The following is a 20411-nucleotide window of genomic DNA, read 5'->3' as shown; positions in this document are numbered from 1 at the left end:
TATACATTTCTGTTATAACCACATTTCTGTGGTTTTTGCCATGTACTCTACTCTAAATAAAAAAAATGTTTTCAAATGTTGATAAAAAGATCGAATTACAAACATTTTTTAAACATATTTATTAAAATATTTTTTTTACAACCTCCCGTTTTTAATCCTGTGTAGCTACTGAAGTTTACAAAAAATTAGTTATTACATTTGCAAATAGTATCGATTAATCACAAACATTTTTAAACATATTTTTATAAATATTATATTTAACAATTAAGCCTGTTTAACAAAAAGTTTGTTAATTCATTTTTCAAAACAGTATCTATAATAAAATGTTATTAATTGGATTACAGGATAATATTTTGGTCCTTTAATACATTTAAATAACACTGTTTAAATATGTTTTTTTATATTATATATTGTTTTTACAATTCATCTTTTTTGTTTCCTGTGTAGCCACTGCATTTTGCTCAGCTCAGCTCTTTTAATTCGTTGTTTGGAAAGGAGGACGCGAAATGAATGCGAGACAAACTGCAGCAGTTGGAGCAAATAAATTAATTTTTCATTTATGGGTCAAGGGATTGTGTCACGCATTGAGAGGTCGCTTAATTAGATGAAGTGAAAGTGGGCGACCCGAGAGTCGAGAACCGAGAGCCGAGAGTCGAGATCCGAGACAATTGCCACTGAGGTCCTGGGGTGGTGCTAGTAAACTGGGTCAATTGCCGGTGGCGCTGCCACTGAAGTCTGGCCGTGTTGGGGCATATTTTAAGGTGATGGAATGGGTAAATCTGGCAGTTGGCAATAAGTGCAGTCCAATTTCATTACGAGCTCAAAGTCTGTAGTCCTCGAGATAACAAAAGATGCAGCCCGAAAGCTGGCAATCAGGGTATCCCAGGTGTAATACCTCTCCCACTTCCACACACACACACACCCCCACTCATAAGCCAAAGGATGTGTGTAATTGACAGCAGCAAAGCACACTTGACAGGCGCACACACACCCAGACCCACCCACTCACACTTCCTTTGGATCGCAGACACCTTTTGGCAAAAGTAGTATGTAATCATGGTCTGGCTCGATGCCGACAAAATGAATATTAAGTATGGCTCGTATGAAATGATTTTCGTAATTTAATTGAAACGTCAACATTCGTGCTTAATTATATTACGAGTGGTGGCGGTATCCGAGGGCAATTTTCGATAATTGAAATTTTATGGCCCCGCCGCTTCTGCTTTGTCATGCCACGAGTACTGGTGCTGGTACTGGTGCCCAGACAGCACCAAAAACAGTCAATAAAAGTGACATCAAGTCAGGACTAAGAGCATTTTGGCTGATAATTTATGTAACACAGATTTCGGCCGTCTTGCCAAATAATGTTTAATGCACAAGGTAGCTAGGCGGCAGCAGCCACTTAAGATATATGTATATAAAGTACATAGACAGCTCACATATCAAGTTCAAGAGCCAAGGACACGCCTTGAAATTACCAGGTAAATTTATGCAGCACTTGTTATTGCCTTTGTTGCTCCCGCTGATATTGAAACTCATAAATATTTTTATGTTCGCTGTCACTGCTTTTACTGCATTTGACAGATATCCTCCACCTGTCGCCTCTAGATTTATCATAAACAGAAGCCCTGCTGCTTAAAAAAAAAAAGAAAACAAGAAAAGTAAATAAAACACATAAATCCCCCACATACGTCACCGGCAAGTTTTCAAATTGACCAAAACAGAAAAAAAAAAAAAAAGTTCCCTTTTTTATGATGCATTTAAAACTTTTGATTATGCCGAAAGGAGCGGTATGCCGGAACATGTAACTTATTTAATTTCCCCTCACCCCACGCTCCCCTGTCCCCGAAAAGTTCATTTAAAGTTTGCCTGCAACCATAAATTCCTAGGCCGAAACCTAAAATATAAACAGGCGAGCCGAGTGTATATGTTGGCTGGCAAAAAGTTAGATGTGGTCGTAAATCTGGCATTTGTCAGTCGCCAAGTGTACGCTGTGCCGCCTACAAGGGCACTGAGAAAAATTACGGGCGAAAGGTGTTAACGAGTGCACAAAAAGAAATTTCAAGAAGATCTATTCCATCTTTAAAACGCAGATTTTTAGAACCACAAATCTTTGAAGGTATGCCTTTTTGAAATCGGTTTTCTGTGAGAAAATTGTTGCTTATTGAAATAGTAACAAAGACAGCACTCTAGGCTAACAGTTACAGTTAAAAATTTCAGTGCTTGGACGGAAAACGTGCAACTCAGTCGTCCTCTAATTGGCCTTTTTATGCACACAGGCACACTCGACATCATTTCCATTTCCAGGGCCATTTCCGTGCCAAAGCAGTTTATCACTCTAACTATGCACATTCAGTGGATGTGGATCCTCTGCCGTTCTACGTGCCACCTTCCTCAGCTCTGTTTCCCCTTCCCCTTCCCCTTGCCCTTCCCCTTGCCCTTCCCTGCACCACTGCACCACTGCAACTGCATTGCGATTCAATATTGCTCATACGTAGTGGATGCCGGCTGGCTGGAGGGGCCAGAAATTGCCGGCGGGCTAACGAAGCCCTTGAAAAAGGGGCGACTTTTGGGCCATGGGGCATCCAGAATTCCAGCCTTTCCAACTGCAACAAAGTGCTAATCTAGGGGGGTGTGTGAGGGGGTGGCTTCATTCTTTCGCCGCTTAATCGCCATGTGCGACAGGCTTAACTTGTCGGCTTTGAGTGTCAGCGCTGAGCCTCGTTTAGCCTTTGAGTGTTGTGGCAGTGGGTTGCAGATGGTTATGGGTTGTCCTGAGAGGTTCTGGGATGAGGTAGTGCCTCTGTGTGCCCTGGTGCGTAACTTGGCTGACATGTTATTAGTTTCATCAGCGAAGGAGGCTCTCGTTTTTCGTTTCCATTCCATTAATTGAGTCCTCAGGCAGTTGCGCCACCGGAGGTCCCACATTTCGGTGGCCTAATCCAGTCGTGTCGTGTTCCGCCTTAGGCCTCTGATTTATTAAGCCGATTATTTGGCCATTTATTTTTGTTGCTGATTTAGGAAATATTTGAAATAATTGGCTCGCTTGATTTATGCTTAGAATTTTGCTGATAATTGCATGATAAAACTTGGTTGCGGTTGTTCTAACATGTATTTGCTATTATTATTTTGGCAATTGGAGAGGTTAGATTTTATTTTCCATTTAACAAACATGTGCAATAGTTGTGTTTCAAATTATTTAACTTGCTACAAACCCTTGACGCTTAATTTATATTTATTTATTATTATGTTTTTGGCAATTGGAGAGGTTAGATTTTATTTTCCGTTTAACATACATTTGCAACAGTTGTGTTTAAAATTATTTAACTTGCTACAATCATTTGAGAATTTAATACCCACAAAATTTGTTTGCTCTAATTGTTTTTGACTCACTCTTCAATTGATTTGTACATGCAGCTAGCAACAAACTATAGGTCTATAACTTTATTGTTCGTTTTTGTTGCTGGATTAAGTCGAATAAATGCTTGATTTAATTCGATTCTTCGATTTATCCATAAACCTTTTATAGAGTAACACTCTCAATTTCTTAGCCGTATTTATTGAAATTCCTCGGCCAAGCTGAGTCGTTCCAAGCACAATTGAACAATAATGCGACAGCCTCATTAAATGCTCTTACCAATGGCGGCAGCAGCAAACAAAGACAAGGACTCTGGCAAACAGGATCGCCGGCCAAGAAGGGGAAAGGTCGAACTTTGCTCTGCTTTGGTTGTTTAGAGCTGCTTTCGCCTTCATTGTTCGGCAATAAAAAGCTGTTGTTCATTTTTATGGAGTAACGCCTCGTGCCACCGCCGTATCCCTGCTCCCTGCTCCTTGGTACTCCTTTATGCCTGGCCAGGATGGAGCCAAGCAGGCAGACGTCGTCATTGTCCTGCCGTTGTCGCCCTGCCATTATTGTGATACGACACAAAAACAAGAGGGAAACAGCGGCAACAACAAGGCACTTGGCTTCTGCACTGCAATAATAATGAAAGAGAATTCAAAGAGGCGAATAATTTAATCTTAATATAGGGGAGATAAATTACAGAGGTTTCTGGTGTTTTAAATCATTTGAAAAACGGTCCCTACGCAATAAAATTGTTTTCTTTCTAAAATTAATTTTTTTTTTACTTTTTAATGTTGATAGGTGAAACTACAAGCTAAAACTTACTTTGGATTTAAAGAAGATCCAATGTGATTCAATTATCCATATTTTATTGCAAAGCTTTAGACTGTTCTAAACATTTTTTAAATTTAGTCGTTTATTTATTTAAATAAATTCGATATTTAGTAAAATAATAGTCCTACAATAATTTTTTTCCCAGTGCAGCTAAAGCCACCATTGAAATGCGAGTGTGTGTGTGAGTGCTTTGTTGTTGTGCGGATGTGTGTGAGTGTGGGTGGATGACGTACATAATGAGTCTGCGTGGCAAGTACAAAAGTTTATAAATATGATGGAATAATTAAAACTTGGCGCCAATTTGAAGGCGCTACCCCAAGTCGAAGGTGGCCAAAAGGCTGTCAGCGGCAAAGACGTGAAAATGTGGGGGAATTTCCCCCGCCCTGGCCACGCCCCTTTTGGGCATTGTTTTCGCCTTTGGCGCCGCTTGCCCTTTGGGACGTTTTCCTTTTCCATTTCCTTTGAGCCCGGCCTGCCGCAATTTTTTTTTCATGTTCTTGGGCAGGGATGTGAGAATTTGTATGCTTTATGTTTTGCAGATGCTTAGAAAAGTTTTTGTTTTTCGGTTGTGTTTTTCTTTGCCGTGCTTTAACTTTGTTTTGCTACCTTTTCCGCCCTTTCCCCTACCCCCTGCCACTGTTAATTATGCAACATTAATTAAGACCCGTTGTGGATATGACCTTTAAGCAGGCCACGCTACATGGCTTTAAGGCAAGGCAGACCCATTCAAATGGTCGAGCCATAATTATGTGCACATTTATCAAAGCCATGGTGGAGTTGCAGTACCCAAGCAGGCCACTCAGCCGGGTTTATTTGCAGACTCCGGCGGAGTGACAAGACTCCGGAATGCGGAATCCGGAAATGCGCTCCGCTTGACGCTCGGTTGAATGAACCCCTTTTGACGGCAAGTAGCTGGGCCAAATGCGAATAGCATTCCTGTTGCAATCTCCTTAAAGTTCTGGTGGCAATAAAAACGTGGACGCGAAGAGTTACGGCTTTTCGCCTCGTTTTGGGGCAACGTGGAGCACATTTCGCACTCGTCGGACTGGGTAACATATGCTCAGGTGCTCAGCTCAGCTCAGTTCAGCACGTTTAATGGGCACCAAGGTGAGCCGAGCTCTTCAATTTGTTTGAATCTTTTTCGTTTGCGGCCAGGCGAAAAGGGGGGCAAAACTTTACAGAAATACGTAATCCAGGCAGGGAAAAGAAAAAAAAAATGAACCAAGAAACAAGATACACGGAGTAAGCTGCCAAGAACTTGTCCTGTCTTGCGTGTAGGTGTTTTGAATCTATGCTGTAAATCCTTTTTCTTCGAAATTGTTGCTGCTGTTTGTTGGACCCGAATGTGTACAGCATATATGCTGGCTAGCCAGCCATGCTATGCTGTGTGACACGGCCAGGCGTGCCGTGATGAATGAGGGAGGCTCAACCCCGGAATTCTACCATTTTGCCCTTTTGAGCAATGCAACCCTCTGTTAGACATGTCAATTTCCAGCCTGATGCATCGCACTGGGGCAATGGGTTGGGGGTTTGATGGCTTGGTGGCTTGGTGGCAAAAAAATAAAGAATTGCGTTGCTGAAAAGCCAAAGATTTTCATCCAATTTGCAAAAGTGGAATACGCATACGCCCCGTGGTCCGCCAAGTTCGATGCGACACGTGAGCTTACACTTAAAATCGATACAGACAAAAAATAAGATGCGCTTTACAAACATTTGCTTGTGTTAGTTCCAGCTTTTGCTTGAATTTCATAAATTAAAACAGGTTTGAAGTAAAATTTCATTTTTAATAACATTAGTGATTTGTTATAAATATTTACCCATTTTTCATCCAAAATTAATATTGTTTTTGTTTATATACTTTATTTTAAACATAAACTACTTGTATAAGGTAATAGCTTGTGTTGTTTCTATTTATTTGTGAGACTCAAAACCATCTAGTTACTAGCATTTTAATTAAGCATATGACAAATTATTATTGCAATTTTTTCAGTAAGAGCTTAAGTTTATTTTTATTCCAATTTAGTTAAATAATAAGTTGGTATATTATTTTGACTACGTTTAAATTGATATTATTACTTTTAAAGATTAAGTGTTAAATATGAAATTTAAGAAATAAAATGCTTCTCAGAACTTATTTTGTAAATAAAAAGTCTTAAACATTATAAAGAAAGTCATTTAAATGCAAATTCTTGTTTCACTTACTCTTAAAAATCTCTGGTTTCCCTCAGTGCAGATTTTGTAAAGACTGGAGGACATGTGTTGGCAACGTGCCTGCCGGCAAGTCAAACATTACGACATTACGCGCTTTCCAATTCACCTGCGAAAATCATTTTCTTCGATGCTTCGGTAAAAAACAATGAGTCGTCCCGAAGTCAGAAAAGGCGGAATTTTCGGCGAATTTGCCTTGTCAAATGTTGGAGGCGACGTGACAAGCATTAGCTACAGCTACAACCTACGGAGGACAACCTACAACCTGTGACTGTGCCTGTGCCCCCCGATAATGTCGATGTGGCTGCATGTTCTCAATGCTGGAGGACTGGAGGATTGGGTGCCACAATTTTCCGGGGAAGAAAATATTTTCCTCCTGCGTCGTGTGTAGTTTGGCATATCATTTCGTCGCCAATTTGAGAATCGTTGATATGCATGCGAGGCAGGCGACCTCGGGAGTTGTAAACAGAGGGCACACGTGGGTGGCCCAAATCAAATTGGCTTGGGGTATCGCCTCACGTACCTGCGCTGTGCATACATGTATGTATGCATATGTTTTGGGGGCCACCAAAGGTTTCCCCTCCCTCCGTGCAAAGTGCTTTCTGATGTTTCTCCACTGCCACGGGACCTCAACTCTTTTAGTTGCTCCCCCTAACTGACGAACCGAGAGCCTTTAAACACCAATATTTGACGGAAATAGCAATATGCAAATGGAAATGGAAATTGAATATTCGAAATTAAATGCGTTTACACAAAGTCGGGGTTGTCGAATCAGGAATTACTGCAAATAAAACTACAATTGATTCGCATTTACATTTCATTGGGTAAATTGCACAATTGCAAATGGCACAGGCAAAAGGAGAGGAGGACGGGGGTGCAGAAGGCCAAAAGACTTGAATACTCCAAATAAATGGCATAACATTTTCCCAGTTTCCCCATTCGATCTCGCATGAGAGCACTTTCCCCAGTTGGAAGATGGCTTGAGAAATCACATAAAAATACAGTCAGACAGACGCACAAACTCTCTGGGCGCTTCTTGCTGTTGTTGCTCCCCAAACATCTTGGATTTTTATTGCCATATATTCGAACTTATGGCTGAATGTACTAAAATAACAAAACGAAAACATTTCGACTTTACTTTATGCTCACAAATTGTTTCTCAAATGAACAATTTTAAATTTTCACATTCAATAAAATTGCTTCTGGGAGATGTCAACAAATTGCTGAGGGGAGCTTGTTTTTCTGTTACTTTTTACTTTTGCAAATGAAAACACTTTTTGTCAATTATGTCGACTTAATATTAGCATTAGCACTTTTTGACTACGCACTCAATACACTTTTTCAAGAAGGGAGCTAGATTTTTGGAGTCGCAAGGAAAAGGTTAAAAAAAAATGGCAAAAGAAATAATATTTTACTTTTAGTGGCGCATGGTTTGTACATTATTTTTGATCGTATTTTTGAAATTTTTCATCATTTAATAATAGTAAAATAACTAAAAGCCAAAACTTTTAATTGCGTTCAATAAAAAAATAGGACATATGAGAAAAACATTTTATTCTTAAATGTTTTTTTAGTTTATGTACATAATTAAATTTTAAGTAGACTCTTAAATTTCAATTTTTTACAAGGATCCAACTGTTTTATTTTTTAGTAAAGGCACCGAAATGTTCTACTTTTTGAACAGCAAGTGCAAGTACTTTTCAATTGAAAGTGTAGTTGAAGAAAAATGCAAATGACTCTCGATTCCGGTGAAGCGCAAATGGCGTCGAAATTGAAAATCAAGATGACTTCTTCTAGGAGACTAGGGAGCGAGGCGTCATGAATACAGAATCCCGGGCAAATAGCAAATACAGGTGCCATTAAGGTGCGTACGCATGTGTTTGTCTCAGACATTTCGATTACTTTTTGAGTGGTTCCACTAAGGTTTCACTTCTTTAGCCCCCAAATTGCAGCATCCGCAAACTTTTGGGGTCTCATGAAATATGTAGACTGGTAAAACCTGGGAGATAGGGAAGGGGGCGTGGCACACAAAAGGCGGAGCAAATTACTGAAATATGCATGCGACTCGCCATGGCCATTATCGTGGGCTTCCTTTTCCCGGCCGAAGTATCGGGTCCATCGAGGCTACGTGCCGGGAATGTCCAAGAGATTGCTATGGCTATGGCTCCGCCGGACAACACTCGTTCCGGGCATGTCAATGGCATTGGGTCCACCTATACAGTCACCGCCAGAGCTTCACATTTGTGGTTTTTGAAACTGCACGCATTTGATTGCGTTATTGAAATTGACTGGACCGGTGGCTTCATTACTATAATGTCGAAGGCGGAAGGGGGCGTTGGCGAGGAATTCAATTATAAATGCCTGCGGATTCCAGGTTGCCTTGGCTTATGAATATAAATCTGCTGGCTGTGCGGCAGCTTCGACTTAATTGCCGTTGGCCTAGGCGCCACTGGGACGGGGCGGCTAGTAATTATTTACTTGATGATGTCGCCTCGGGCAAAGTTAAATTAAATGAGGATTATGTGAGATTTTTAATTAACTCGGGCGGTTAAGTGATCTGTCCTATCATCGGTGCTATAACAGCTTTTATGCTTTAAATCTGCTTAGTTGAAGTGGGCCTACTTTACGAACATAAGTATTGCACATATACAATTTTACGGTTTCTGTTAAGCTTTTTATTTGTAACAATTATTTTTTAAAAGATCTCCATAAGCATATAAATACTTTTAAATTAATTAAATGAAATACTTCAAACTTAGCATGACGTTCATAAAAAATAACGGTCAATAAGAAACGAACCGGTTATTGCGTAATCGATCGCACCCGCGATCGCAGCTTATCAACTGTAATCGATCACAAAACCGTTTCGCTTTCCCGGTGTCCCTGGTAACGAACAGCTGTTACAATCAGTTTAATTAGCAGGTGAAAATTGTGTCTTTTAAAAACATTAATTATACAAAAAATAAACAATAAAATGGCCCTGCGACGCTGTCACTTGAACCCAAAGAAAACCCTCTTTCTGCTGTGCGACATTCAGGAGAAATTCCGACCCGCTATGCCGCTTTTCGACAACATGATCAAGAATGTGGACAAACTTGTAAGTTGAACTTTGATTTTGGTATTGATCTCTTATCATTGGATTATCTAAGATTAGCCCGTAATCGATTTCAGACCAAGGCGGGAAAGGCTCTGGATGTTCCACTGATTGTCACCGAACACTATCCGGAAAAGCTGGGAAAAACTGTGGCGCAACTGGATGTGAGTCATGCAAAGCTGGTCTCCGGAAAAACCCTCTTCAGCATGTTTACTCCGGAGGTCAAGGCTGTGATCAAGGATATTTTCAGTGACAAGCCGGAGGACGTGGTGTTGTATGGCCTGGAGGTGGGTTGTGTTAATAACAAATCGATTTTAGGATAAGCCCTGTTTGTGGGTATCCTATACATATATATACATATATGAAAAGTCAATCTATAAAACTGCTTATTATGTTCTCCAATAGTGAAGAACATTTTGTAATACCCTGCTTTTTATTCCGTTAAATTTCCATTTCTAAAATCTATAAAACTGTTTATTATTTTTTTTATTATTTTTCCTTAAAAACTCCAAATAGTTTCAGCACAACTTGTTCAAAAATGGAAATGTTTAAGTCGATTTAATTTTAAAGAAATCAAATTTATTTTAATTCAACCCCTTTTTTTCTCCCACAGTCCCACATTTGCGTGGAGCAGACTGCCATTGATCTCCTCGAGCAGAACATCAACGTGTACATAGTGGCGGACTGCTGCTCCTCCAGGCTGAACCAAGATCGGGACTTGGCTCTGGAGCGGCTGCGCCAGGCGGGATGTGTGATCACTACCAGCGAAAGCGTGATTTTCGACTTGGTGCGAGACAAGAACAACCCCAAGTTCGATGTGGTCCGGAAACTGGTGAACCAGCCCTCGGTGGATATGGAACTCACGCGCAAAGGGAACGGATTGCCCGTGGGCAGTGCCAAGCTGTGAGGCAACCGCTTTTGTTCATACATATATGTGATGATGCCAATTGCATTTATATAACCATCATGCAGCAAAGTGTTTTTCAAGGATAAACGGATGGCGAGGGGATAATGGGCCAAATGGGAGCAGCACCCATTTAAGTTGTCATTTCCGTAACATATTCCAATGCGCCCGCACAATGGGCAAGTCCATATTTGAATTTGCCATTTAACAATGGCCTCGAATGGCTTCGCTTCCGCCGAGTTTCCCCCACCTTCGGACCATTTCCGCCGGGCTCCTTATTATGCGGATGACAATGCGAATTTTATGTACTGCCGCCACCCTCCATTGATTATAAGGCTGAGTGTTGTTGCGTCGTAACCTTTTATTTGTTCAACAGGGCATGGCAGTGGGAAATCAGCGACGCCCTGGCCGGAATATGACCCATTCGAGTGCTCAGTGATGACGATGGCCATGCGGACTGACTGTCGGATGCATTGGATGCCCAGGATGTTGATGATGATGATGGACAACTGGGCGATGTTGTTCCCTCTGCGGATGGGCATCGATGTAGGCCAACGCCTTGAGAATCGCCACTGGAGTGGGCGGAGGAGTGGGGAGGAGATCGCCATGCGGATGATAGCCATGCTCATCCGCCGTATAGGATACCTTCACGGGCAGGCCCTCCTTCGAGGTGAAGTGATACTCGCCATGCACTTGGTGCTCATCGCCAGCCTCTCCGGCTCCGATGCCATTGGTTAAATCGAAGCCATAGGAGAACTTGCCGTGGCCATCCTCCTTTTTGTACTGATTCGCCACATGGGCATGGGCATCATCGTCGTTGGCCACGCACACACCAATTAGCAGGATAAAAGCCAGCTGGGGGAAGGTATAATTGAGCAGAGGGATCGCTTTACGGGAGCCCCACATCAACTTACATATTGAAACATTTTGTAAACCTTCAATCAACTCAACTGTTGCCCAGCAAAACCAGGCCAAGGTCTTAAATACCCCACAAAACGAATATATAAGTCGGTTCCCGAATTCCTGAGTAACCTGTTGAGCCAAAATCTGAACGTAAAGTCATAAATTATGTGGATCACAAAGCCACAAACGTTTAATTGATACAACAACATCATCCCATCATCAAAAGAATCATGACAAACAGCCGTTTTGTGTAAATACATATTATATTATATAGTCAAGGTCAAGCGATCACTCCTCGACCTTCGGATGAAAGCCGGTTGCATCGGCTGTGTACGTCACCCGGATTTGCTTGCCATCTTCGCCGGGCAGAAAGTATTCGCCCTGTATGCCGTTCACATTGCCATGTGCTTTGATCTGGATGCCATTGGTGACCGTGATCTCGTGCTCGAACTGACCAGCTCCGTCCAGGTTTTGGTGGTTCTCCGACTTCACCAGCTGAGCTTGGACATCCTCCTCATTGCAGTTGGCCAAAACCACCAGCAAGGCAAGAATAAGGGCCTGAAGATAGACATTGGTCAACTAATGTGACCCTTTAAATCCGATTAAACTCACGTATTTCAGCATTTTGGAGCAGCTACTGGATCTAAAACAATGGCCAGCGGCTTTTTATACTACGCCAAAGTTGCCTAGCCCACTAAACGGGTTTCAATCGCTTCTGCTAATGACTGAGATTAACCAGACAGCCATGAATATCAAATTTGCGGCGTCTCAATCGCGCCTGCTTCTGGCACTAGCAGGCCAGCCGCCCCCAACTAATTAATTGTGCTTTGGGCCAACCCAATTCGGAACTACAAGAACATTTAATCAACAACAATTTTAAAACTTCTTTTGGGCAGCTTTAAGAAATGTGTCTAGGGCTGGCTTTGAGTCCCAGTCCTTGATCCTTATCTCTGGATTGCTCAGAATCTTGGCCACTCCCTTTGGAAAGTTTGATTTATAATATGAAGACTTCTCCATAGTTTCGTTACTTTTATTTTCCAAGGCGTGCGGTGGAATCATGAGCTGATGTACTTCGTCTGGTGCTTCATTTAATACAAGTTTTTCCATTTGATTTCGTTTGCTATTAAACTTGTCCAGAAATTGTTTGGCTCCCAGACGGGCAGAGGATTTCAGAGCATTCATGTCCCAGGTTACACCCAGTTTTGATTTAATCTCCTCGGAGGCATTCTTGTCGTTGGAGGAGAACAACGATTGGAACATCCTTTTCAAATCTAGTTCCTTGGGATCTTCAAGGGAACGGGCTGCTCGCTGATCAACCTCTTCATCGGTTTTTAGCACCTTTTTAGTTTCTACCTCCCGTTTGGAGTCCTTGTTAAAGGCATCTAAATCTTTTAAGGACAGCTCTGGATCTAAATTCCCCTGAAGCTGCTGAAAATCCAAATCAGGCAGATCCTTTGGCAGGTAGCCGCGACTTTTCAGGTAAACAAATGGTGACTGCCAATTGTCGATGAGGTCCTTAACAATGGTGTCAACCGAGTCCTCGTACTTAACTACTTTTAAATTGCGCGGAGCTGCCGCGGCAACGAATATGCAAATATATAAAATAAAAGAAATCATTTTCAGAGCTTTGTTTTTGAAATTTCAAATTGACGGTTTGCTATCGATAACTAAGTTTGTTTCTCTGAACTATCGATAAGTACGACTGACAGCTGTGACTGTGCAGCCCTGAAACAAAATCAGCTGTTGTGTTGTAGGCAAACGTAAATTTGGCCACAAAATTAAGAACTTTTGGGTTTTTTATTCATTTTAAAACCCCTTACAGGTTTTTTGTTAAACGGACAGGACAACAACGCTACAATGGTCATCACCAACAACACAACACTGCCCGAGGAGTCGGAGCTGAACGTCCAGGAGCTGAATCTTTCGTCGGCGGCTTTGCGGGCTGGCTCCTTTCATTTGGGCAAGCAATGCGAGCAGGCTAATAATGTTAGTACCCACAGATTAAACCTGAGTACTCCCGGTAGTAGTACCCAGCTGAAAAACAGCTCCAAAAAGAGAAGGCTGCCGTGGAGAGGGCCAAATCCTAGCGCTTTAGTTATATAACCTAACCTCAAAACGCACCTTCCTCGGTTTGTTTACGTTTGCTTTGCGTTGTAATTGCAGGAGTTTATGCTGTGCCGGCAGGAGCTGGACGATCCGCGTGCCTGCTTGGCGGAAGGCAAGGCGGTGACCAACTGCGCCCTCGACTTTTTCCGCAAGGTGAAGAAGAGCTGCCATGAGGAGTTCATGCAGTACGCCACTTGCCTGGACAAAAGCAGCGGAACCATGGCCTTTTCACAGTAAGACCCCACGATTTTAAAGATTTCAAGAACTACAAGCCAAGTTCAACCATATTTTAGTTGCCGCAAGACGCAGGGAGTGTTTGATAAGTGCATCAAGGATAACTTTGACTGGGATCGTCCTTCCTACGGCTACTTCGCCCGGGCCAAGGTGAGTTTCTAGACGGGATTTCTTGGAACACTGCTAAACCCACCTGCTTTCAGGTCATCAAATCAGCTCGCGAGGCGCCCAAGAAGGAGGAGAAGGTCTCCTATCCCGATGCCACCCCCGGTCTGCCCGAGGACTACCCCAAGCCACCAGCCAAGTACGGCTCCCGCTTCCACTGGCTGGAATAGACAGCTGCTAGCGCCTAGTGAAATTTGAAAGCGTTCATCTTAACATAAACTCTTGTTTCCATTAGTACTCGAAAGTATTTATTTCATCGTATCTTCTTTCTCGACACAGTTTGCTTGATCTTGGCCATAATGTCCAAGTACTGGTTGTTCAGGCAGCAGCCGCAGTAGCTGACAGGGAAGCAGGCGCTGCCCTCGATGCGGCGATGCAGCGGCATGTTCTGATAGAAAACCCACGAGATGTTCTCCTCGCCCAGCACCAGCATGATCTTGTCGAAGCGACAGCCCTGCACCTGGAACATTTCCACATCCCCGGTGATGATGCGCCACTCGGCGTAGCGAATGTTCACATCCGGCGGGAGGCTGGATCGCTCCCTCATCATCACGTGCTCGAACCAATCGCGCACTTGGATGATCGATCCTGTGGGAGGATGCTTTCTGATCTGGTAGCTGATGCGTGGATACAGAGGATGACTGTGGAAATGAGATTTCAAATAAGTTTTTGATCGTTTTCAAACGCTATATTGAGTGCTTACATGTACGGCACATAGGCCAGGCGAACTAGCACGAATTCAACTTTCTCCCGAGGAGCCATCTTTGAGATAGATTTGTTTTAGTGCGAACGAAACGCTTCACAGGCACTGCTAGGCAATACTGAAGAGCTTCGTCCACTCCGCCAACTATATATACCCGACTTGGCAGGTAGCTTCATAGCCAAAGCAGATGTTCTATCCGTAGTCCTAGGAAAAAGACCCGGTTTACCTGGATTGTTTTCTCATTTATAGTTTTATTGCTATAACATTTCTTAACCTAGACAAGGGAACTTTACTCGGTGTACCACTTGGTACGCTTAGGCTTCTTAATTTTACCTCCCGTGACTCCCTTGACGCCGCCGCCTTCTTGATTTCCACTAATCATGTTCTTGTACTTATTAATTAGGGGTCGCAGGTCATCCTTTTCCTTCTTTCGTCCCTGTTTGGGCCGATTATTGGCCTTGCGCTCGGCCAGATGCGATTCCCGTATCTTCTTATTCTTCTGCTTGCGCTTTTCGGTCTTCAGCTTCTTCATGTGCTCCTTTGACTGCTCGATAATCTTCTTTTTGGATCGCATCTTCAGCGAGGTTCCTGGCTTCGCTGCTGTGCCCACATAGTCGCTCTGGACATCACTGAGCTGCTTCTTCTCTGCGGCTTTGCCCTCCACTTTGGCTGCCCGCGATGCCTCCAGTTTCTTGATGTGTTTCTGCAGCTTGGCTTTGTTGTCTGTCTGGGGAACGGGGGGCTTGGCCTTTTGGCCATTACGCTTCTGCTGGCGTTGCTCCTTGCGCTGCTGTTGCTTGTTCTGGTACGTGGGATTGTTCAGCTTGGAGCGCTCCGTGCGCTTCTCTTTGATTTTGTGAACGGCGCGATCCTCTATACTGAAGGCCACAATGGGGCGCTAAAGGGAAGAGTTAAAAATGTAAGTTATTGGATGGAATTTTCCTATTTGATAACTTACATTCTGGGTTCCAAATATACTGGGATTGTTGTTCAATTTCCGCAGCGCTGTCAATGCCCTCTGATGCGTGTCGAAGGAGAGAAAACCGAAGCCCTTGGACTTGCCCTGCGGATGCTCCGGGGTAATCTTTTGCTCCCTCATCACGCGGCATTCGTGGGGCCGGAAACCAGTGTAGGTCTGAGCCATTTGTTTCAGCTTCTCGTTGTCGTAGTTCTGGGGGAGGTTGTGGATGGACAAGCGGTTGCGGGAAACAAACCTGGGATTAAAATCATTTGATTAGAAATGTATATATAATTAAAATGTCTAACAATCTTACCGATTCAAGTTCTTGAGCACCTGCGTCTTAACCTGCTCCAGTTGATGGCGCTTGGCCATATCTGAAGCGGAAACCCCATCGGCTGCCTTTGCTCCGGACATGATTAGACCTTCTCTGGCCAAATACAGGTTCCTCGAGTCCTTGGCGTCATCTTTTTTGTTGTTCTGCGACTGCTTTGACTTCATTTCCTCTCGACTCAGGGCGGGATGAGGATCCAGGACTTCATCCATTAGCTTGAACTCGGTGCCAGCTTGCAGGCACAGATCTGCCGATTCCTTGGCCTTAAATTTAACAAAGGCTGTGCCTTTGGAGTGGCCAGAAACCGCCTGCCGATTGATGATGGCATAGTTGACCAAGCCGAACTTGCGGCACACCTTCCGCAGATCCGCGTCCTCGGCATCGAAGGGCACGTTCTTAATAAAGACCGTGCAGCCTTGTTGGACGTCGTTGGAGATTTGCTTCTCCTTTTTGACATTTTCAATGTTTAATTTTGATTTTAATTCGTCTTTGTCTTCTTTTTGATCTTCATCATCGTCGTCCGCCTCGCCGTCGGATTCGTTATCCTCCTCATCTTCATTGGATTCCGATTCCGCCTCCGATTCATCCCCGGAATCGCCCTCTTCCTCGCTTTCCTCCTTGACTTCCTTCTCATCACCACTTTCCTCTTTCACCTCCACCTTCAGCTTTTTCTCCTCCGGCTCCTCATCCTTGGGGTTCTTGGCCACGTACTCATCCTTGCCCAGGGCCCAGTCCACAAATACTTTACGCCCCAGCAGCTCCTTGCCATTGGAGTGCAGAATCGCCTTGGTGGCCTGGTTAATGGTCTCGTATTGGACAAAGGCGCATCCCACCAGCTTGCCGTCGCCACGCTTCAGGATGTGCACGTCCTCCAGAGTGCCCCACTGCCCAAAGTGCTCCCGCATCGATTCCTCTGTAGATTTGTAGCTTATGTTGCGCACGATGAGGCGTGCCCGCTTCTTCTGGCGGCGTTCCTTCTCCTCCTTCAGGCGCTGTGTGTTGAAGGGATTGCGGCGCTTCCGGGCCTGTTCCCCGCCCACCGTTTCTGGCGGGGATTCTGCCGTATCATCTGTTAAAGGTTTCATTTTTTTAAGCTCCATTTCGCACGTGGAGATTTCAATTGTTTTGGTATCGAATTAGAGGTGGGAGCAATTCAATAACTCTGTGGGACACTGTTTACCAACACTTCGCGCCAATATCTGGCAACGCTGTTTGGTTGTTTACAAAAAATTACAAAAGATTTCGTTTTTTTTAAAACATATATTTTAACAATTTACGGCTTGTGCTACAAAACTAAGTATCTTGTTTGGTCGCGAATAGCTGGTGAAACTCCGAGGGCGTCTTAAAGTAGTCAACTAGCAGCATGGAAGAGCGGTTGCCCAGTTTGTACATAATATGGCTCCAGGGATTCAAAAAGTTTTTGTACTCAGTTATTTGACCTCTTTCAAAATAGTGCTTCACAGTTCCCAGTGGCAGTTGGGATCCGTAGACAGCCACATACCTAAAAGCAAGGTGGAATGTATTATAAAAACTAAAATGTTATCTATGCCAAAGTACTTTTCCGAGCTCTTATAAATTCTCAAAGGATATTTAGCCACAAAGGCGCGTATCGCCAGATTGATGAGAACAAATCCAGTTAGAAAGTAGTACAGATCAGATTCCTGGGAGACCAGTATAGCAATGTCCATTTTCTGGACCATATTTACGAAGTTCATGGTGGTAGCCCAGTGATAGGCAGCCACCAAGCCCAGAATCGAGGTGGTTGCAGTGGACATATTCTTTGTCCAGGTCACATAACTCTCGATGGGTGCACGGTAGATCAATTTGTAGTTGTCCGGAAGCCTGTCGCCGATCAAAAGTTTTCTTTCCACCTCGCCGGAGGACACATTTCGCCACTTACAGACCGAACTACTTGTGCTGAATGGATAGGGCTTTTTATTAAACCAGTTCCTGTATATATAAACATATAATCACTCACTGCAGTCCCTGGTTATGCCATATAGCCGTAATTGGCCTCAAGTTAGCCAATTTAACACTTCGTAAAAGAGCCGCACACATTTTGTTTTGCTATTACATATGTTTCCGTATTGACCAACAACAAAAAACAATCTGGCAACGAAATCAGCTGTGTGTCAGCCTTGCCAGGTCGTTGCATGAAAATCAGCTGACGCTAGCGATTGTGTTTTGACCACAAAATTGAAAAATCCTCCACCATTTTTAACTCAAACAACAGGGATATCACAACAAACAATTGGGGCACTTCCCAACCCAGGAAACAATGCCGAATTCGTATCTTAGTCGGCTGTTTGCCAGCTGCTGCCAATAGATTCGACATTTAGTCAGTTTAACTCCACAAGCTCAGCTAGACACAGCTGGTGAACAACAGTGTTTTTTCCACAATTTTAGATAGGAACACATTGTATAGGTCGGGTTTTATTTCTATTTTTGATAACATAAATGGATTCGAAACGCGCGGCCCTAGAAGCGGGCGACGCTCCGGTCGCGAAACGCCTGAACAGCACCGAGGATCAGGGTAGGATCATAGGCGTGATGGACCCATCGCCGGGTGATGGTAACCAGCTGATTATGGACAAGCATGTAGCCCCCTACGCGGCCAACAGATGCACTCCTCCTCCGGAGGCTTATTTGTTCGAGACGACTCCCGTCGGGAGTCAATTGCTGCCGTGGAACTCGGTCGCCGATGGACCAACTTCCGACAACGATGCCGAGCTGGAGAATAGCACCACTGAAAACAAGAAACGTAAGCTTACTAATCACTGACTGACACCCATATCTTAGCAAGCATAATTCGGTAATCCCCTTAGCCGATACTGCCAAGATGTCCCGTCGCGAACTGGCCAAACTGCGCCGCGAACACACTCTGAAAGCCCTTGCCTTGGAACGCGAGTTGACCAACAAAGCGGGTCAGTCCACCGCAACTGTGGCGCTCCTCATTCGGTTCCCAGACCCCGAAATCAGTGCTCCCATGCTGGCCGGTATATCGAGGGAGATTCGGGACGTGGTCCTGACCGCCTCCGTGGCTCCGCGCCACTGCCTGGTGCACCTGAGGGTCGGAGCCGATGTCGAGGCCACCATTCGCGAGATCAATAGGGTGCGCTTTGGCACCGGCTACCTGGAGGCGGAGGTCAAGCCCTTCACCGACGAGGAGCAGGCCGAGCTCATTGATCCTTGCTCGCTGTACGTGAGCAACATACCCTTCAACATGACCACCTCGGCCATCAAGGCCTACTTCATCAACGCCGTGCGAGTGGACATCGGTGTGCTGAAGCGAGAGAAGCGAGCTCGCTACGCTTTCGTGCGCTACGCCTCACCTGACCACACCATGGAGGCGTTCAGAGAGCTGGTCAACTGTCCACTTAATAGCCGTACTCTCACGGTCCGCTACCGACGGCTACGGAAGCGCGCCGGCGTGCCCACAATGCAGTGCACCAGCTCCTATCACAGGATGCCCTCGCCAAATGGCGGCGACGACGACAACGCCGACTGCAAGGTCATTACGCCACCGCCCGTGGAGTCGATCATCATCAGCGACAGCGACAACTGCTCCGATTCCAGTGGCGGAGGCAAGGTCAGGAGGAAGTGCAAGGACAATAATAAGATGAACGACCAGGAGAAGGAGATTCAAAAGCTCAAGCGCCAGATGGCCGAATACGGTGCCATCATAAAGAACCTGCAAGTTCAACAGAACATTTTAGGAGGTAAATATATACCTACTAGTCCAATTAATCGGTCAATTCTGATAGTTGAATTCTGAAACTGTAAACTATCTATCTATCTATCTTTTTATCTACAGATTCGTTAATATCGGATCTGACGCCCAAAATAGAGTCGCGCGGGAATCCATCAGCTTGTATAATAGGATCCAATGCAGTCCACCTAATGCGCGACATCAAGACGGAGTGTGCCTATTTGGGAATTCCCGAAAATGGCACTGCCGTCCAGGAACCGGCTGGCAAGCCGACCGCGCATCCGCCAGACGAGAACCGCAAGAAGACCAAAAGTATATTAACGTTCTAATAATGTCCTCTGCCTCACGGGCTTCCTTGTATCTTACTCAGCAACCCGTTTGTGTTGTTTTGGCTGGATGTTTTCAGGTCCCTCCAGACGACGCAAGAGTGCAAAGCTGACTTCTGGCAAGTATGAGACTTTAAGGACATCGCCGGAGAAGGATGACAGACTGGAGGAGCTTTACGCTCAACTGGAATGCGATCCTGATCCTTAAGTTGTCATGCTACTAACGTCTACCAAATTACTCGTCGTAGGCGATTCTTAAAATAATAATTTAGTTTATTTTGTTTTGTATTTCTGTTGGTTTATTTGTTATCTTTTCGGTTTGTTCAGTTTCTCTCATTTCAGCGTACATTTATGGTATACAAATTAAAATTACACATAATAATACGTAAGTTAAATAATATTTCGGTTTTAAATATTAAACCCGAACAAATATCGCTTAAGGGACTCTCTTAAATATCACTTATACAATAATCATATGTACTCGATGATGATTTTCATATTAGTTTATATATGGTCAAGTCAAGTCAAGTCAAGTCACGTATCGTCTCGTCTCGTTATAAGTTAAAACATTTACAGTTGCGAAATTGTTG

General features: G+C 44.0%; 9 protein-coding genes across 10 annotated transcripts; 3 read left to right on the top strand and 6 right to left on the bottom strand.

Annotated features, from left to right (window-relative positions):
- Positions 1–9260: 9260 nt before the first annotated feature.
- On the top strand, positions 9261–10446 carry LOC108144897 (isochorismatase domain-containing protein 1). Its single transcript, XM_017270057.2, has 3 exons — positions 9261–9482; positions 9557–9766; positions 10093–10446. The coding sequence occupies exons 1-3, from the start codon at positions 9360–9362 to the stop codon at positions 10384–10386; spliced, it is 627 nt and encodes a 208-aa protein (XP_017125546.1). The 5' UTR covers positions 9261–9359; the 3' UTR covers positions 10387–10446.
- Positions 10447–10726: 280 nt separating this feature from the next.
- Positions 10727–11365, bottom strand: LOC108144898 (larval cuticle protein 4-like). The gene is made up of 2 exons (XM_017270058.2): positions 11298–11365; positions 10727–11238 (listed from the first exon to the last, which is right to left on the bottom strand). The coding sequence occupies exons 1-2, from the start codon at positions 11307–11309 to the stop codon at positions 10816–10818; spliced, it is 435 nt and encodes a 144-aa protein (XP_017125547.1). The 5' UTR covers positions 11310–11365; the 3' UTR covers positions 10727–10815.
- Positions 11366–11437: 72 nt separating this feature from the next.
- Positions 11438–11987, bottom strand: LOC108144899 (larval cuticle protein 9). The gene is made up of 2 exons (XM_017270060.2): positions 11899–11987; positions 11438–11844 (listed from the first exon to the last, which is right to left on the bottom strand). Exons 1-2 carry the CDS (start codon positions 11908–11910, stop codon positions 11575–11577), a joined length of 282 nt encoding a protein of 93 aa, XP_017125549.1. The 5' UTR covers positions 11911–11987; the 3' UTR covers positions 11438–11574.
- A 140-nt stretch (positions 11988–12127) lies between these two features.
- On the bottom strand, positions 12128–12942 carry LOC108144896. The gene has a single exon (XM_017270056.2). It carries the CDS (start codon positions 12901–12903, stop codon positions 12163–12165), a length of 741 nt encoding a protein of 246 aa, XP_017125545.1. The 5' UTR covers positions 12904–12942; the 3' UTR covers positions 12128–12162.
- A 36-nt stretch (positions 12943–12978) lies between these two features.
- Positions 12979–14028, top strand: LOC108144217 (NADH dehydrogenase [ubiquinone] 1 alpha subcomplex subunit 8). Its single transcript, XM_017268891.2, has 5 exons — positions 12979–13046; positions 13109–13272; positions 13450–13625; positions 13686–13776; positions 13830–14028. The coding sequence occupies exons 2-5, from the start codon at positions 13144–13146 to the stop codon at positions 13959–13961; spliced, it is 528 nt and encodes a 175-aa protein (XP_017124380.1). The 5' UTR covers positions 12979–13046; positions 13109–13143; the 3' UTR covers positions 13962–14028.
- Positions 14029–14044: 16 nt separating this feature from the next.
- Positions 14045–14605, bottom strand: LOC108144216. The gene is made up of 2 exons (XM_017268890.2): positions 14495–14605; positions 14045–14432 (listed from the first exon to the last, which is right to left on the bottom strand). The coding sequence occupies exons 1-2, from the start codon at positions 14551–14553 to the stop codon at positions 14045–14047; spliced, it is 447 nt and encodes a 148-aa protein (XP_017124379.1). The 5' UTR covers positions 14554–14605.
- A 120-nt stretch (positions 14606–14725) lies between these two features.
- LOC108144870 (RNA-binding protein 28) lies at positions 14726–16935 on the bottom strand. The gene is made up of 3 exons (XM_017270021.2): positions 15769–16935; positions 15453–15708; positions 14726–15392 (listed from the first exon to the last, which is right to left on the bottom strand). The coding sequence occupies exons 1-3, from the start codon at positions 16884–16886 to the stop codon at positions 14784–14786; spliced, it is 1983 nt and encodes a 660-aa protein (XP_017125510.1). The 5' UTR covers positions 16887–16935; the 3' UTR covers positions 14726–14783.
- Positions 16936–17042: 107 nt separating this feature from the next.
- LOC108144463 lies at positions 17043–17872 on the bottom strand. The gene is made up of 3 exons (XM_017269365.2): positions 17765–17872; positions 17344–17703; positions 17043–17287 (listed from the first exon to the last, which is right to left on the bottom strand). Exons 1-3 carry the CDS (start codon positions 17842–17844, stop codon positions 17080–17082), a joined length of 648 nt encoding a protein of 215 aa, XP_017124854.1. The 5' UTR covers positions 17845–17872; the 3' UTR covers positions 17043–17079.
- Positions 17873–17958: 86 nt separating this feature from the next.
- Positions 17959–20109, top strand: LOC108144462 (protein painting of fourth). 2 transcript variants are annotated; one of them, XM_017269364.2, is made up of 4 exons: positions 17959–18547; positions 18612–19505; positions 19601–19807; positions 19902–20109. In XM_017269364.2, exons 1-4 carry the CDS (start codon positions 18244–18246, stop codon positions 20027–20029), a joined length of 1533 nt encoding a protein of 510 aa, XP_017124853.1. In that variant the 5' UTR covers positions 17959–18243; the 3' UTR covers positions 20030–20109. The 2 variants fall into 2 exon arrangements, with proteins under 2 accessions (XP_017124853.1, XP_017124852.1); XM_017269363.2 differs by having other exon boundaries at positions 19866–20109.
- The last annotated feature ends 302 nt before the right edge of the window (positions 20110–20411 follow it).

The sequence above is a fragment of the Drosophila elegans genome, unplaced genomic scaffold (genome assembly GCF_018152505.1).
Source record: "Drosophila elegans isolate 14027-0461.03 unplaced genomic scaffold, ASM1815250v1 contig_183, whole genome shotgun sequence".
In the NCBI taxonomy this organism is placed as follows: domain Eukaryota; kingdom Metazoa; phylum Arthropoda; class Insecta; order Diptera; family Drosophilidae; genus Drosophila; species Drosophila elegans.
Note: the sequence above shows the minus strand (reverse complement) of the source record. Positions and strands in the feature narration are given on the sequence as shown.

Bases quoted from the DNA above. Each gene is read 5' to 3' on its own strand.
- LOC108144896 (XM_017270056.2), bottom strand. From the start codon at position 12,903: ATGATTTCTTTTATTTTATATATTTGCATATTCGTTGCCGCGGCAGCT.
- LOC108144897 (XM_017270057.2), top strand. From the start codon at position 9,360: ATGGCCCTGCGACGCTGTCACTTGAACCCAAAGAAAACCCTCTTTCTG. The intron at 9,483-9,556 runs GTAAGTTGAACT...AATCGATTTCAG, and splicing joins TCAAGAATGTGGACAAACTT to ACCAAGGCGGGAAAGGCTCT. The intron at 9,767-10,092 runs GTGGGTTGTGTT...TTTCTCCCACAG, and splicing joins TGGTGTTGTATGGCCTGGAG to TCCCACATTTGCGTGGAGCA.
- LOC108144870 (XM_017270021.2), bottom strand. From the start codon at position 16,886: ATGGAGCTTAAAAAAATGAAACCTTTAACAGATGATACGGCAGAATCC. The intron at 15,709-15,768 runs GTAAGATTGTTA...TTTTAATCCCAG, and splicing joins GTGCTCAAGAACTTGAATCG to GTTTGTTTCCCGCAACCGCT. The intron at 15,393-15,452 runs GTAAGTTATCAA...TCTTCCCTTTAG, and splicing joins GTATATTTGGAACCCAGAAT to CGCCCCATTGTGGCCTTCAG.
- LOC108144216 (XM_017268890.2), bottom strand. From the start codon at position 14,553: ATGGCTCCTCGGGAGAAAGTTGAATTCGTGCTAGTTCGCCTGGCCTAT. The intron at 14,433-14,494 runs GTAAGCACTCAA...TCATTTCCACAG, and splicing joins CTGGCCTATGTGCCGTACAT to TCATCCTCTGTATCCACGCA.
- LOC108144463 (XM_017269365.2), bottom strand. From the start codon at position 17,844: ATGTGTGCGGCTCTTTTACGAAGTGTTAAATTGGCTAACTTGAGGCCA. The intron at 17,704-17,764 runs GTGAGTGATTAT...CTATCCATTCAG, and splicing joins TGGCATAACCAGGGACTGCA to CACAAGTAGTTCGGTCTGTA. The intron at 17,288-17,343 runs GTACTTTGGCAT...CCTTGCTTTTAG, and splicing joins ATTTATAAGAGCTCGGAAAA to GTATGTGGCTGTCTACGGAT.
- LOC108144217 (XM_017268891.2), top strand. From the start codon at position 13,144: ATGGTCATCACCAACAACACAACACTGCCCGAGGAGTCGGAGCTGAAC. The intron at 13,273-13,449 runs GTTAGTACCCAC...TTGTAATTGCAG, and splicing joins AATGCGAGCAGGCTAATAAT to GAGTTTATGCTGTGCCGGCA. The intron at 13,777-13,829 runs GTGAGTTTCTAG...ACCTGCTTTCAG, and splicing joins GCTACTTCGCCCGGGCCAAG to GTCATCAAATCAGCTCGCGA.
- LOC108144462 (XM_017269363.2), top strand. From the start codon at position 18,244: ATGGATTCGAAACGCGCGGCCCTAGAAGCGGGCGACGCTCCGGTCGCG. The intron at 19,506-19,600 runs GTAAATATATAC...TTTTATCTACAG, and splicing joins TCAACAGAACATTTTAGGAG to ATTCGTTAATATCGGATCTG. The intron at 19,808-19,865 runs GTATATTAACGT...TATCTTACTCAG, and splicing joins GAACCGCAAGAAGACCAAAA to CAACCCGTTTGTGTTGTTTT.